At 38.5% G+C, this 15188-nt stretch overlaps 1 protein-coding gene across 1 annotated transcript in view; it reads left to right on the top strand.

Moving 5' to 3' along the window:
- The first annotated feature begins 9475 nt into the window (after window positions 1–9475).
- The window catches only part of tpo (thyroid peroxidase), a 37520-nt gene continuing 31807 nt past the window's right edge, over window positions 9476–15188 (top strand). Inside the window, exons 1-6 of the mRNA XM_084042450.1 lie at window positions 9476–9626; window positions 10365–10452; window positions 11360–11523; window positions 11948–12080; window positions 12636–12765; window positions 14491–14691. Of these exons, the coding sequence (XP_083898576.1) occupies window positions 9536–9626; window positions 10365–10452; window positions 11360–11523; window positions 11948–12080; window positions 12636–12765; window positions 14491–14691 (807 nt within the window). The 5' untranslated portion in view covers window positions 9476–9535. The remainder of the gene's footprint in view (window positions 9627–10364; window positions 10453–11359; window positions 11524–11947; window positions 12081–12635; window positions 12766–14490; window positions 14692–15188) is intronic.

Genomic DNA, 15188 nt, shown 5'->3' on the forward strand with positions numbered 1-15188 from the left:
CCCTACATACAGACATACTGTACACACACATTTGCACCAAACAATGTTGCTATGTTTATAGTTTATAAATTAGACGCCTATAGTTGCTGGAAGTACTGTATATCAAATTGTCCTTTGGGGCGGCCGTAGCTTAGTGGGAGAGGCAGTCTAGTAAGAGCGACAAATGGCACGCATGAGTCAATACTAAACAGTAATGTTCAATAAGATGAGTGTAAAATAAATGATATGCAGAGTAAAATAAATAAGAATATGCAGAAAGTAAGATAAACACACACGCACCCACGCACCCACGCACGCACGCACACACGCACACATGATGTTGAGTTTACAGTTTACATGTGTGCCAAATGTCATGCCTGTATCACCTCGTAATGATTTTTCACATAATTCCCCCTACTATCAGTTATCTTTATGCATTTGGAATCACACATTTGCGCAGGCTCCAACGCAAGTTTTAGTTGACAAAAATGTTGAAACTTTTTATTTATTATACACATTTAGGCTATCCCTTGTCATAAGGCCAAGGGATAGCCAACGAAATTAAATCAAATCGGACGTGGCCTATCCTACTGTATATTAACCCATTTAGACCTAAGGGCGATTCTAAAAACGCCTTCTAAAACCTAACCTAAGATTTCTGAAAATGTTCAAATTCTTACTAAAAAAATTCTTACACCCAAATTAGTCGAAATGGAGGTATTACATGTGTATATGCAACACAGTCTCGTTTCATATCTGTCTGTCTCTTATACTGTATGTCATCATGATTTGTGTGCGTGGGAACTCATTTTAAACAAGCGTAGTGCCTTACGAGTTATCCAATTTAGTTGACCTTGTATTGTGAATTGTACTTCCATATACTGTTTCTCATGTCTTACTAAATAAAGTGCATCAATCAATCAATTCACCAATAAAAAATATATACAAAATAATTAGTGTTTGCAGCTTTGGTTTGATTTCAACCAGTACTTTGGCTTGATTTCAACCTTTTCATTAAATATTTTAAGATCAGTTTTTTTTTTTTTGGTAGGGCATTCCACACGTGTATCCCTTTTACTGAATAAGATGACAGACCAAATGTGGTGCTGCGCAATGCTACCTTGTGGTCTCCATTCACTGATCCCCTGGTGATTCTATTAGCACTACTGTCCCTTTCACCCGAGGACAAAGTACAGCTGGGGCTAGATCATTAACACATTTAAAAATCAATTTGATAAAGGAGAATTGCATAAAACTGTCAAAACTAAGCACGTTGTATTTTCTAAGAATTATGCAATGGTGCCATTTCATTCGTTTTTTTGATCCATTATTTTCAGTGCTTGTTCATAAATTATAAAACAACCATGCTCTAACCTACCTGTTTAGTTTAGTTTAGTTTATTAGCACATTGTGATATAAAATAGAAACAATACATATCAAATTAAAGTTAATGTGCGAGAAAAGGAAGAAGCCAGCAGGCTTATTTGGAATCCTTCCCTTAATGGAAGAGGTCATTAAATAACATTTCAAATGTCAGTTTTACAAGGGTTTACAAGGGGAGCAGCAGTGCAATAAAGAATTAAAAACACAGAAACTGCACAAAAGAAGAAAAAGACAGAAAAACTCCACTTATTTGGAGTCACATTATTTTTTAGAGCACATAAAAAAACAACAGCGTTGAACCAAAGTGCTGTACGTTCAGTAAGCAAATATAAGATACTAAGAGTAAAACAATAAACAATAAACAGGGTAAAACACATTAAGGGTGCAACATAATAGACACATTGCCTAACGGAAACAGCAACTCTCAGTTTGAATCATGTAACGAACAGGGAGCCAATGGAGGGAGGCAAGAATCGGGGAGATGAAAATGTTCATTGTTTAGACTTATTTAGCAGTCTTACAGCCTGGGGGAGGAAACTGTTCATCAGTCTGCTTGTGCTGTCTTTGCTGTCATCTCCATTTTTGGTGATGTCATAATAGGCAAACATAAAACAAACAAACAAACAAACAAACAAACAAAGAGAAACAAATTAGAACAATTTCTAAAATGTTTCAAAAATAGCAGATCTGCAAGCTCAAAATACAACATGTCGTGATGCGATGCATTGTGAGCTTGCAGGTCGGCTTTTCTTTAATAATTTAGATTTTAATAGGTAGGTGTCAGGAGACACCCTGTCAGGGTAATCCAGAGTTAGCAGTGGCTTTGCTTCCTGGCCATAGACAGGAAAAGGTATGGACAAAGTTACGCCCATAGACTCTATTTACAGACCGTAAATGAAGCCTATTTTTCAACGATTTCAAATCCGCCATCTTTCTATATTCGCTTGCATGGAGCGTTATTTCTTCTGACACCAGCAGGGGTAAAACAGCAAAACTACAGGCCATTCATATGAACCTTTACTTCCTATATCGACTCAATTTCAAAGGCGGATGCTGGGCCCTTGTTCCTGGCCAGACATTTCAGCAATCCATACAATTGAGGAGTACCGAAATGATGCAAGACTCACAGTACAGTAGCATCCACTTCAGAGTCTGACAGGATTGTCTCTGAGGCGGGGCAGATATGTCAATGTATGAACAGCAAACACCTCCTCATGCAGATTCTACCTGGCGTGCTTTCACCTGAGATGAATTATTGACATGCTTGTTTCACAAACTGGTCTTTGGACTGCACCATATGAACTTGTTTTTTTGACCATCAACTTGTCCGTATACACGGACAAACGTGTCCATGGCAAGACATGTCTATGTCTGTCTTGTCTTATAATGCGATTTATATTGTATGCTGTTATGTTGCTTAGAATGGCTTTATTTTGAAAGACAAATGTACCCTTATATTGAAAGGCCCTCTTGACAAGAAGAGGTCACTGTGACATTAGGCCCTCTTGATTAATAGAGGTCGTTAAGTTAAGGCAGGTGTGTGAGTTAAGCTAATTGCACTGGATACAGAACAGCTGTGTGAGCCTACAAACAGCATTTTATGTCAGTAGCAGCAGAGAGTGCATGCTCTTCATTTCTGTGTCCTTTTCTGATGCTTGTCAACTTAACCTTCTACATACCTTCACCAGGAGGCAATGCTGTAAGCTATAATTCATTCGAAGCTATAATTTCATGTTGTTGTGACAATTTCATGTATGCATAATTAAGTTAAATAAGTTAATGTTAAAAACGTCAATTAATGGTTATTGTGTATTAAAAATGACTGTATTTACAAGCCACTGTAAAGAAAACAGGACAACATCTCATGTTACATTGTACATTATGTTTGATTTCAGTTTTTACTCCATGACCTGTAAAAGATGAAGAATCTTCAGTAAAAGAACAAGCCTTACGTCACGATTCTGTCATTATTTCTATGGGAAGTGGAGTTTAGCTCGCTGTTGAGCTGAAGTTCAGAATACACTTTGGCAGGAACAGCACAATGTCCGTGACAAATGTTTTAGTGTGCACAGGTGTACAGGTGTTTGAGCAGGGCAAACATCATTATGAAGGACAAGTATCATGATCGCATCATCACTGTTTACAATGATGTGAAATGGGAAACGCCTGAGATGCCTTACAGCTAAGGGCTCTAGGCTTAGTAAAAGCCTTTTTCCCGGCAGAAATTTGTCCATCTCAATCCATCCGCCAAGTCCTGAAAGAAAAACTAAATGACCCCCCCCCCCCCCACAAATCTGCATTCTAAAAGGCTGCCATGTCAATGGTTTTAAGACAAATTAATTTAACCCGACTCCAATTAATAGTAACTAATATTTACCATTTGAGTACTATACCTGCATCCCTCCATCCGTATGTACTCAGATGTTTTATGTTTATAATGTAACAGTAAAACAGTCAACCTTGAGTCCATATTTATAACATAGCCTAATGCAATGTGTTTGATCAGTGACCTACTGAGTGGTGCAGTCAGTCAGAGAAGATAAGATCCTGTATAAATGTATAGGCTCATTTAAAAGTTGATACGGCATTGACGTGGATTGTTTTATGTTGTTTTATGCTTTTATTGTAATGAGTAGGCTACACCAGAGTGATACAGTACTGTAAGTACAGCTGTAAAAAAAAAAAAAAGAAAGAAAAGAAAGAAAATATCAACATTTTGTAACTGAATTATTTTTGTGAAAAGGACATTTATTGTGTGCTGGCTATTTTCTCGCTCTCATGCTTGACTCATTTGCACATTCGATTGAGACGCTGCTGCTATTGATTATGTGTACCTGCACATTTTTGGAATTGCTGCTAATTTATAAGCTATTGTACCTGTCTAAGACAATAACCTATATTTGTTTTCTCATTGTATTATATTATTATTTTATTTTTTTCTTTAATATCATTAGGTTAGAATGTAAGCACAATATTTGCAGAACAAGTCCCAACAACATTTCGCTGCTTGTACTTTATACGTATAAGTTAGTGACAAATAAACCTTCTTGATTCTGAAGAGAATTCTGAACACACCTGCATATTATGGTAATGTTCTAAACATCATGGAGCCTACAGTACATACCTGCTATCACATATGGATACGCTATCTGCATACAGTATGTACATATAGTATAGTTATTTAGCCTGTTTCTCCTTCACCTATCTTTTTCTCTTTTCTCATCTGCTCTCACTCTACCGCTACCCTCTCTCTTCTCACGGAATACTAAAATACGATGGACCGCACACAAATAAGATAATTTCACCCACTTCTTTACGCCTGTAAATCTGTGATGTGACAAAGAAAGATGCCCAGAGGGAAGCAAAATTAAGATTGAGATGTAATGTAAAGAATCGTTAGTTTTAGGGTACAAAAATGTTAGGCTTATCAAAAATGTGCAGTTATAATGGGCAGATACAATATCTAAACAATATGCACTAGTGTTCAATCAAATGTGCAAAGAGCAGTCAAGCTAAGCATAATAGAATGATGCTGCCACCCGCCCCCCCCCCCCTCTCTCTCTCTCTCTCTCTCTCTCTCTCTCTCTCTCTCTCTCGTTCACAAGTTAATATGCGCACAACTTCTGCTCTCTAACCTGGAGGTAATAAACGGTATTGCGGTTCTATGATTGATGACTACCTGACTGCATTTGTTTCAATACTGACTCACTGCACACAGTGGGACTTTTATTCTTCTATCATTTAAACTCATCAAAGTGCACATATAGATTTTGGGAACTTCTTGAATGTAAACAAATGTGGTGTTGTGCATCCTGTGAAGAGATGATCTTGATTGTAAACAAGAGGGTGGAAGCTGTGTAGTTCTTTCAACTTAGTTGAGCTCCTCTGTCCGCATTGTACTGGGCGGAGACCCCGAAGTGTTTGTTCAGTGTGTGAGCTGGTGTGAAAGAGCCACCACCATATTATTATTATTTATTTCAATGTAGATTTACCCATAGTAGTCTGTTGACTGTCAAAATGTGTACTGTGTATTATATGCAGATACTCCAATTTATAATTTTATTTTGTTCTAGTTTATTTTATTTCATACAGGCTTGCGCGCCATCTGCCAAACTGTGTGGCATTGGAGTTGTGTCTTCCTTTTTCATATAGAAAGAAAATACAGTAACAAAAATACAAACCACTAACTTCCTGGGAAATGAAGAACCCCAAGGATATTGCTGTGTCCTGTGCCACTCCCTATTTACCAGGTTACATTAGCATTGTATTTGACTGTGCAGGGCACCAGATCATGTGCTAATTTACATGTTGTTATCACAGTAGAAGACAGGAGTGAAGGACCCAAGCGCAGGACAGCAAAGCAGAGGCAGGACCCTTAAAGGGATATTTCACTTTACAAAAACACTTTGGGTCATTTTATCTTCTTTTGTCAGCCCCCAGACCGTTTTTAAGTTGCTCGATTCAGTATTTAGATATTTGATATTCATTTTATCAGACACGCCCCCTTCCTATACAAACCCATTATAACTTCAAACTCCACTCAAAAACACCCGTCCTTGGTTCTGGTGACTCACCCTGCCCTCCTAATACGCGAGGGGCCTGTGTTTTTTCCAATACTTTTTCATTTATTTTGAAAACATTTTTTGGAAAAAAATGTAATACAATAAAAAAATAAAATAAAATAATTGTTTTTAAAAGTGAAATATCCCTTTAAGCAAGCAGTGGTGTAAAGTAACTAAGTACATGCACGCAAGTACTGCACTTAAGTACTATTTTGAGGTATTTTTACTTTACTGGAGTATTTATAATTTTCAGCCTACTTTTACTTCTACTCCACTACATCTCAGAGGCAAATATTGTACTTTTACTCCACTGCAATTATTTGACAACCTTAGTTACTAGTTACAAAACCACTTCAGCCATATATACATTTCGGCCATTTGAAAATAGCCGATCTACAAGCTCACAGTGCGTCGCGATGCGACGCACTGTGAGCTTGTACATCTGCTATTTTCAAAATAATTTTATACATTTCGAAAACTTTGTGAAATGGGACATTCAACCTTTGGAGCATTAAAAACGTGAAAATGCATGTCAAACAACTCAATACCTAAGCATATTTAAAGAGAAATACAGCGTCCAATATAACATGACATCTGGAGGAGGGAGGAGACGAGCGGGCAGAAATGTATCCTTTGAGCAATCTAATTCTGCAGTCGTTAAAAATGAACGTGCAATCAAATGGCAGGTGAATAAACGTCTGACAAACATAGCTGTGTTCTGCACTAGTGAAATGCTTTGCTAGACAGTTTAAAGGTGCAATGTTTGACTTTTATCGCACAGGCCTATGCATGTAAACATTTTGTTTGTTTGTTTGTTTGTGTGTTTTTACATCTAGAGCAGTGGTTCTCAATCTTTTTTCATTTCAAGGACCCCCCCCATAACTCTTAGAGTTACAGACCTGTAAAGGTCCATTTGGAAAACCCCTCAAAGAACCCTGAGGGTCCCTGGACCCCCACTTTGAAAAAAGCTGATTTAGATTCATTTGGTGATAAAGGGTCATTTGACTCCAGAGAGCCTCCATTTGTCCAGAGAGCCTCATATTTGCCAGTGGTGGAAGAAGTACCCAGATATGTTAAGTAAAAGTACCAATACCACTATACAAAAATACTAAGTAAAAGGCCTGTGTCCAAAATGTTACTCGAGTAAAAGTACAAAAGTATTGGCACCAAAATATACTTAAAGTACCAAAAGTAAAAGTACTAAAATGGTTCATGTATGTTTTATAATATAATAACTAGGGCTGGGACTCGATTAAAAACATTTTTCTAATTAATTAGAGGCTTTGTAATTAGTTAATCGAAATTAATCGCATGTTTAATCGCATATCAATATTTAACCTGAGAACCAATTTCTTTTCAGTTAAAACAGATTTTGGTAAATGAGTGAATCAATGAGTGAATACATACAAGTTTAAGCAACAAAAAATAGTTCTGCACACAACCGTGTTTTTATCCACGCTTCCATCAGAGAGTTTTTTTAAATCTAAATTTCCCATCCACTGGGCCAAGCAAAGCAGTCTGATCGGCTTGCGTGCACTGGGGTGTGTTGGCTGTTGGTTGGTGCACTGGTATGATCGTTACGCCTGAAACTCGTCCATGAGAAAGGTTCCGAGGTGCATAAACTAAGCGCGATTAAAATGCGATTAATTGTTTTAATCGTGTTAATTTTCGGTGATTAATTAACCGAAATGAATCAGTTAAAGTCCCAGCCCTAATAATAACTTATATCTGCAAAGTAAATATTAACTAAAGTTTTCAAATCATTTTATTAGAGTAAAAGTACAATATTTGGATCCGAGATGTAGTGGAGTAGAAGTAAAAGTATTGGAAATTGGAAATACTCAAGTAAAGTACAAACACCTCAAAATTGTACCTAAGTACAATACTTGAGTAAATGTACTTAGTTACTTTACCCCACTTATATTTGCATTGCAAACACATCATCAGCCAGAGTCAAGTGTCATTCGAGTGGACTGATGGAGCTGTCACGTGGCTGTGTGACACACTGACACTTGAAGACACTGTCACCAGTGGACCTTGAATGCTAACTGAAGTGTTTACAATGAGGGTAAAGCAAAAGCCCACCGTAGTGCTGTTCCTTACAGCTAGCCAACCATGATGACCTGCGTCACAAGCCTGGAAGACAACCGACTGCATGTTACGGTTAATTAAAAAAGTACAAATCTAAAGATGAAACCCGAACAGTATAAGTTATAACTTGTATGTACTGTTAGTTTTCGGACTGAAAATCAACAGTCTTGCCACATATAAGAGGCCTTAGGAAGACTTGATGTGAGCTTGTAGATAAGCTATTTTGTCAAATGTTTAAAAGCATGAAATGACTGTATACAATTTTGTTTTATGGTTGAAATAAAGTGTTTTTTGTTTGAAGGTTAAAGCACTATTTTCTGATAGTAATAATTGCTATAGAGTGTTTGTTCAGTAACAGGGGTCTCCCTGTCTATCCAGCTCTTTAATAAACAGAAAACACATTTTCAGGTGGGTTGCAAACGTTCAGCCAATCAGGAGAGAGTACCCATTTATCAGCTTAAATTGTTATAGTGTTCCAGTTCCAATGTGAAGTCTGATCATTTCTTTGTGTCATCACTTCAAGTTCACTTGTTGTATCTGTATCCTGACTGAGTTCTCTATCCTGATTGGATAACATTTATATTCCAACCTGAAAATGCATTTTCTGTTTGATAAAGAGCTGGAGAGACATGGAGATACCTGTTACTGAACAAACACAGTATAGCAATGATTACTATCAGAATATAAAGGTATTTAACACTTACTTTAACCAAAGAAAATCAGTTATCCTATACCGTTCAGTCGTTAAACTTTTTATTTGACATTAATAAATACAAATAAACGGTTACAGAGTGATAAGAGTGATAACATGCGTTATAGAGGCCATTTTTTTCCACGGATATGAATACAGGTGTTTCATGAGATTTGACTTGAAGTGCAGTCGTTCTCAACCTTTTCAGGCTGTGACCCCCCAAAATAATCATATTTGAACTGGGGACCCGCAACCTGACAAGCACTTGGAATTGTGAATTGTTTTGATGCAGTAATGGTCACTTAACTGTCACCTGAAGACCCCCCACAAAATCATGTGCAGGGGGGTCCCACATGTTGAGAACCACTGCACTAGTGAGACTTAGACACAAGTTTGAAACGCACTGAAGTAGAACAATAATAAGCTAAGTGTGTGACGCATTGCTCTGAACCAGTAGTTCCCAAGCTTTCCTGGATCAGGGCCCACTTGAACATCTCAACAGTGTTCATGGGCCACACGAAGATGGGTGGGAGCAGTGTTGCCACATTTTGTGCGAGAAATAAGCAACCAGGTCTCTATAAAACAAGCCCAAAAGAAGCAACTATAGGCCACATGTGCACTTTTAAACCTATGTGCATCGGCTATTTTAAAAACAAGTCGCTTATAATAAGCGGACATGGCAACACTGGGTGGGAGCAATGCAGTGTGTGGGATTTAACTGTGAATACTTAACATGCGGAAAAGATAGTTCAGTAATGTCAAAATAGCAGATGTGCAAGTGCTGCATCTAGTGTTTTAGTTTAATACCGTAGTATCATATAAACACACAATGGCTGGTTACTTTAACTGCATACATCAAGGAATTGTGTGCTGTATTATTCTCACAATGTTTTCTTCTGTTGAAGACAGGCATTTAAACTGTAAGTACATAACTTTATTGTTACTCCAATCAAAATGTAAACAAAAAATAATCTTATAAAGATATATTATATCTTTATAACATTTGTTTTTTCCAGACTAATATTCATGTGTGTGATAACAGTTTGTCAAGGGACAGCCTGCTCATCATTGATCAGTAGAGCTTGTAATATGTTTTGGCTCACTTATATATTAAGTTAATACATTTTGTTATCTTTCTTGCTAGGATCCAAACATGCACATGTCACTTTATTAGGTGATGACAGTGTTGCCGTAATGTGGCTAATTGATATAAACCTAATCTGAGATATACTGTACCTGTATGCACAGAATTCATAGACAGATGCTGAGGTTTAAACAACACTTGATAGAAAAAGAAAAGTAGTTGATTATACTTGACACTATTTCTTAACCACTTTCAACCTGGTGTCTCTGTTGTGGCCAGGGGAGTAACTTACACAATATGCAAAGTAACTTATATAGTCTGTGCAAAGTAACTTAAGCAATATGCAAAAATGTGCAAAGTAACATACATTTATTTGAATAGTTACAATGTAAGGATGCATACATTAGACTCAGAGAGGCACTGCTCCGCTCACTTTGTGACTTGCTTTCAATAGCAGTTTGAACAGTATTATGTTGTATTCATATATACACATGGCATCGCTTCATGTAAACTTTACGATTTTTAATGTGATGATTGTCTGGTCTACATGTTGTTTTTCATGATCTACTTACAGTTTCATGTATCACCAAGGAATTGCTTTTATCTTCATATCAAGAAAGTCTTCAAATGGTAGATAAAGCCTTGTTCCACAGCAGTCAGAGGTAATACAACCTCTCATGCTGCAGTTATCATCTCCTTTTATTAACCCATTGAGACCTGAAGCCGATTCTACATGTCTCCTAAATCTCAACAGTATTCTGAAAAAACGTATGTTTATCAGTGGTGCTCAAACTTTTTCATGTCAAGGACCCCCAAAATTATAGGTATTTAGCCGCGGACCCCCATCAAAATATGTTGTTCCAGGGACCACCAGAAGCAAAGATTTGAGTTAAAAATGTTAGCTTTAAAACAATATATATTCAAAGATTTGCACACATTTTCACGACTTTTCAAAAATAGCAGATCTACAAGCTCGTAGCGCGGCACTCGGTGCCACGCTATGAGCTTGTATATCTGCTATTTTTGAATAGCCAAAGTGTAAAAGAATGCTTTTTAGCTCAAATCTAAAAATGACACAGTTCCAGGTCTTAATGCCGGGGACGCATCTGCGTCTCATTTTAAGATTTCTTTGGGCTATTCAAAAATAGCAGATCTACAAGCTCATAGCGCTGCACCGAGTGCCGTGCTACGAGCTTGTAGATCTACTATTTTTGAAAAATCTTGAAAAAATCTTTTCCAGATTTTTTTCAAAAAACTGTTGAGATTTAGAATTGTTTTAAGAATCGCCTCAGGTCTTAATGGGTTAAAATCATCCCCACTAAACACCCAGTGGTGTTTTAAATATTATTGCAAAAAAGAAATGCATTAACCACTTCAGCTCTATATAGACTTCGGCTATTTGAAAATGCCAATAATTTTGTACTTTTACCCAAGTACATTTTTAATTCCAGACTTTTACTTGTAACAGAGCATTTCTATACATTGCAGTATTGATACTTTTACTTAAGTAAAAAATGGGAGTACTTTTTCCACCACTGTAAACACCTCTTTTCTTTTATTGCACCGTAGACACAACACAGCCAGGTCCGTGGTGCATACGATGTCCACGTTCCCCCGACAAGCCCAACCAGAAACCCAGGAGATTTCCAGAGCAGCAGAAGTCTTTGCAACAACTCTGCAAGTCCTGAAGGACAGAACCTCACTCCGATATAAAAGAGACACCACTGCATCAGGTTCAGAATACACACTTTCATCTAGCACAGTGGTTCTGAACCTGTGGGTCGGGACCCCCACATGATTTTGGGGGGGGTCCCTAGATGACAGCAAAGTGACAATTTAAGGACTATAAGACCTTTTTAATACAAAAAAAATAAGAAAAAGACCATTACTGCATCATTTTTTCTATTAAGAAAAAGCCAAATAATATAAGAAAGAGGCAACAATTTTGAAAATAGCCGATCTACAGGCTCACAACGAGCCTATAGGTGAGCTTGTAGATCAGCTATTTTCACAATATTTATCTGTGGAACGGAGTCAAACAAAATGGGGGGTTCTGATTATTTTGGGCGGTCACTACATCATCTTCAGGTTGTGCAACAGTTTTGGAAATATACAAGGTTTCCACCCGAAAGCAATGTCATGTATTTCCTCTCCCAGAGTTGTTGTCCTGGGAGGACGTGGAGGCCATTGCAGAGCTGTCAGGATGCCCACCAGACACACACCATGCTGTGTGTCTCCAACAGAACCACGTCGACAAGTACCGCTCCATATCAGGCCTCTGCAACAACAGGTAGGTTCTGACTCTTATTAATATTCCTCCATTACGCCTACTGGTTCTCAACGTCGGGTCCTGGGACCGCCAAGGGGTCCAAATGTGTACCCTTTTGTGGTTCAGGCTATTATAGTGTACAAGACCACATGCTCACGTGTTTGTTGGGAGGGCCCCCGAGTTCAAATCTGACTCCCAGCATTGAGGAAGAAAAAAAATTGCATTGCATTGTGTTGCAATCAGTGGTGGAAGAAGTACTCAGACATTTTACTTCAGTAAAAGTAGCACTACCACAATATAAAAATGCTCTGTTACAAGTAAAAGGCCTGTGCTCAAAATGGCACTTATTGTCACTATTTTCAAATAGCCTATGTATAAAATAGGGCTATATTTAGCCTCTGAGATGTAGTGGAGTAGAAGTTAAAGTATTGGAAATTGGAAATACTCAAGTTAAGTACAAATACCTCAAAATTGTACTTAATACAGTACTTAAGTAAATATACTTAGTTACTTTACACCACTGGTTGCAATGCAATGCAATGCAAAAAAAAAAGTAGGCCTATATTTCTTTTACAGGCAAAATCCCCTGTGGGGAGCCAGCAACACTGCGTTGAGCAGATTGCTTCCTGCTGAATATGAGGATGGAGAGACACAGCCCAAAGGTTGGAACCATGGACGCTTACATAACGGCTTCCAACTACCCCCGGTAACTAAAGGGGTATTTCACTTTAAAGCACTTCTGGGTTCATTTTATCATCTACTCTGGATTTTAAGTTGCTTGATTCAATATTTAGATTTTATATTCATTTGCGCAGACACTCCCTTAGACTTATTGAAGACACGCGTCCCTGGTTCTGGTAATTGTCCTTCTACTGCACGAGGGGGCCGTGTTTTATTTATCTATTTAATTGTATTTATTTATTTTCAGTAGCACAACCACACTTTGCATACTTTTCGTCATAATAAAGAAATATGTAGCCTATAAATCTGCTGTCATTTATCTTTCTGTTTCCACAACAATATTTTTTGGCATCTTTATGATATGAACGATAATTAATCAGAATGAATCACAGCTAAACGGTCTGCAGCTCATTCTCAATGTCCCGGTCAATATATTGACTCAGAGACGTGCAGAGAGATTTGGAGAGGCAGGGGCTGGAATTTCAAAAGGGCACATGCACGGACAAATGCACGCGCGCGCCCCCTGCGCGCGCGAAGCGCGCGCGAAATTTTGCGGATATTCGTCGGATTCGGGTACTTTTTTACCCGTTTTTTGTTACTTTATTTCGGTTTTAGGGTTAGGGGTAGGGTTAGGTTAGGGTTATAGATATAAAATAAAAAAAATTAAAAAAGCTTTTTTTAATAATGTTTTTTGGTGGCTTTGGATAAAACATTGGTGGCTATAGCCACCGAAGCCCCCGCCTAACGACGCCACTTATTCTTCTGTATAATGAGTACTTTTACTTAAGTAAAGAAATTGAGTACTTTTCCCACCACTGCTGCTGCGCTGACACAGAGAGAGAGAGAGAGAGAGAGAGAGAGAGAGAGAGAGGTAGAGAGAGATATATATAGGCTCCTGCTTGACAAGTAATTTCAAATTAACAGCTATATATATATTTTTTTTTTGTCCATATACCTAATCTGTCTCAAACAATTGGTCCGTGTTCTGCGTGCATTCACTGCGTTCAGTTGTGCACTCATTTAGGTTTCGATTGTGTATAATAGACTTCGTTTGCCGGGCGGTATCGCGCACCCAAAAAATAGCCGATCCACAAGCTCACAATGCCTGGCGTTGCGACGCGTTGTGAGCTTGTAAATCAACTATAATTCTGCGCGAGCACTGCATGGCACGGGGCTCAATTAAGTAAGCTTTACTGCAGGTGCGAGGCCAAGCCTGGCCAACGGGCGCAGGGGTTTCTACAGTTTACAGTCAGAGGAGACAAGGGCACTTTTTACCGACAGACAAAAGGGCAGGGGCTCAAGCCCCCTTTGATGTCTATGTGTGCACGTGCATGTATTGACTGCTCTCCTGGGGAAACTCTTTGCTGGACTGATGCACTATTAACTATTAACTATTAGTGAACACCAAAGCAGCTTTCTCTGGCATCCACTTCACATGGTTCTTCGCCCTCTTCTTCCTCGTCATCCGCAAATGAACCGTCACTTTTGTCGTGCCTGTCCATGTCTACTGTATGTCCTCGTCCCTCCACCCCTCTCCCTCAGGCATTGCTCTCCATCCGTTTGGCTTTTCCCTTTCTGTCACTATCTGCCTGGCTTTGGTCCTCTGACAGGTCTTGGCTTCCTCTACCCATGTCCTGTTCCCTCTCAATCCCTTGTTCTCCAACTCCAGCCTTCTCTGGAGAACCCCAGCCTGATTAATCTGATTCAAACGTTTAATATTTTGACAGCCTTTATTTTCTTTATCAAACAGGTACGGGAGGTGAGCAGGAACATAGTGAGGAGCTCTCACAAGCACAAAGACAGCATGTACTCTCAGATGCTGGTGGAGTGGGGTCAGTACATGGACCATGACATGACCTTCACCCCTCAAAGCATCAGTAAGGCTGCTTTTAAAGGAGGCGCTGACTGTTTGAGCACATGTGAAAATGTGCATCCGTGCTTTCCTATCCAGGTAAACTAACACTGTACGTACTCCATACTGTTGCTGTACATATTTCAACTTTTTAACCCATTTAGACCGGGAAATAATCTGTGTCATTTGTAGATTTATTTGGCTATTCAAAAATAGCAGATCTATACAAGCTCATAGCTTGTAGAGCTGCTATTTTTGAAACATCGTGAAAATGTGTACACATTTCCTGTCAGATCCTGTGTCTAGGTGAGACATGCCCTTTGACACTCAATCTAAATGTCTCAATAGAAGAGCAGGGAGACAAAATACAACCAGCCCAATTGTATAAGTTATATTGTATATCAACATACTCCACCATAAAGATTGGACAAAATAAAATTGTATTAATTAAAAAAGCTACATAGTGCCGCTTTAAGTAAAAAATCTGAGTACTTCTTCCACCATTATGTCCTCTGTGTTACAGATGACTTTGTCCTTGTGTCCTCTGTGTTACAGATGACTATGTCCTTATGTCCTCTGTGTTACAGACGACTACC

Source organism: Gymnoscopelus microlampas (genome assembly GCF_963454915.1).
Source record: "Gymnoscopelus microlampas genome assembly, chromosome: 2".
Classification (NCBI taxonomy): Eukaryota; Metazoa; Chordata; class Actinopteri; order Myctophiformes; family Myctophidae; genus Gymnoscopelus; species Gymnoscopelus microlampas.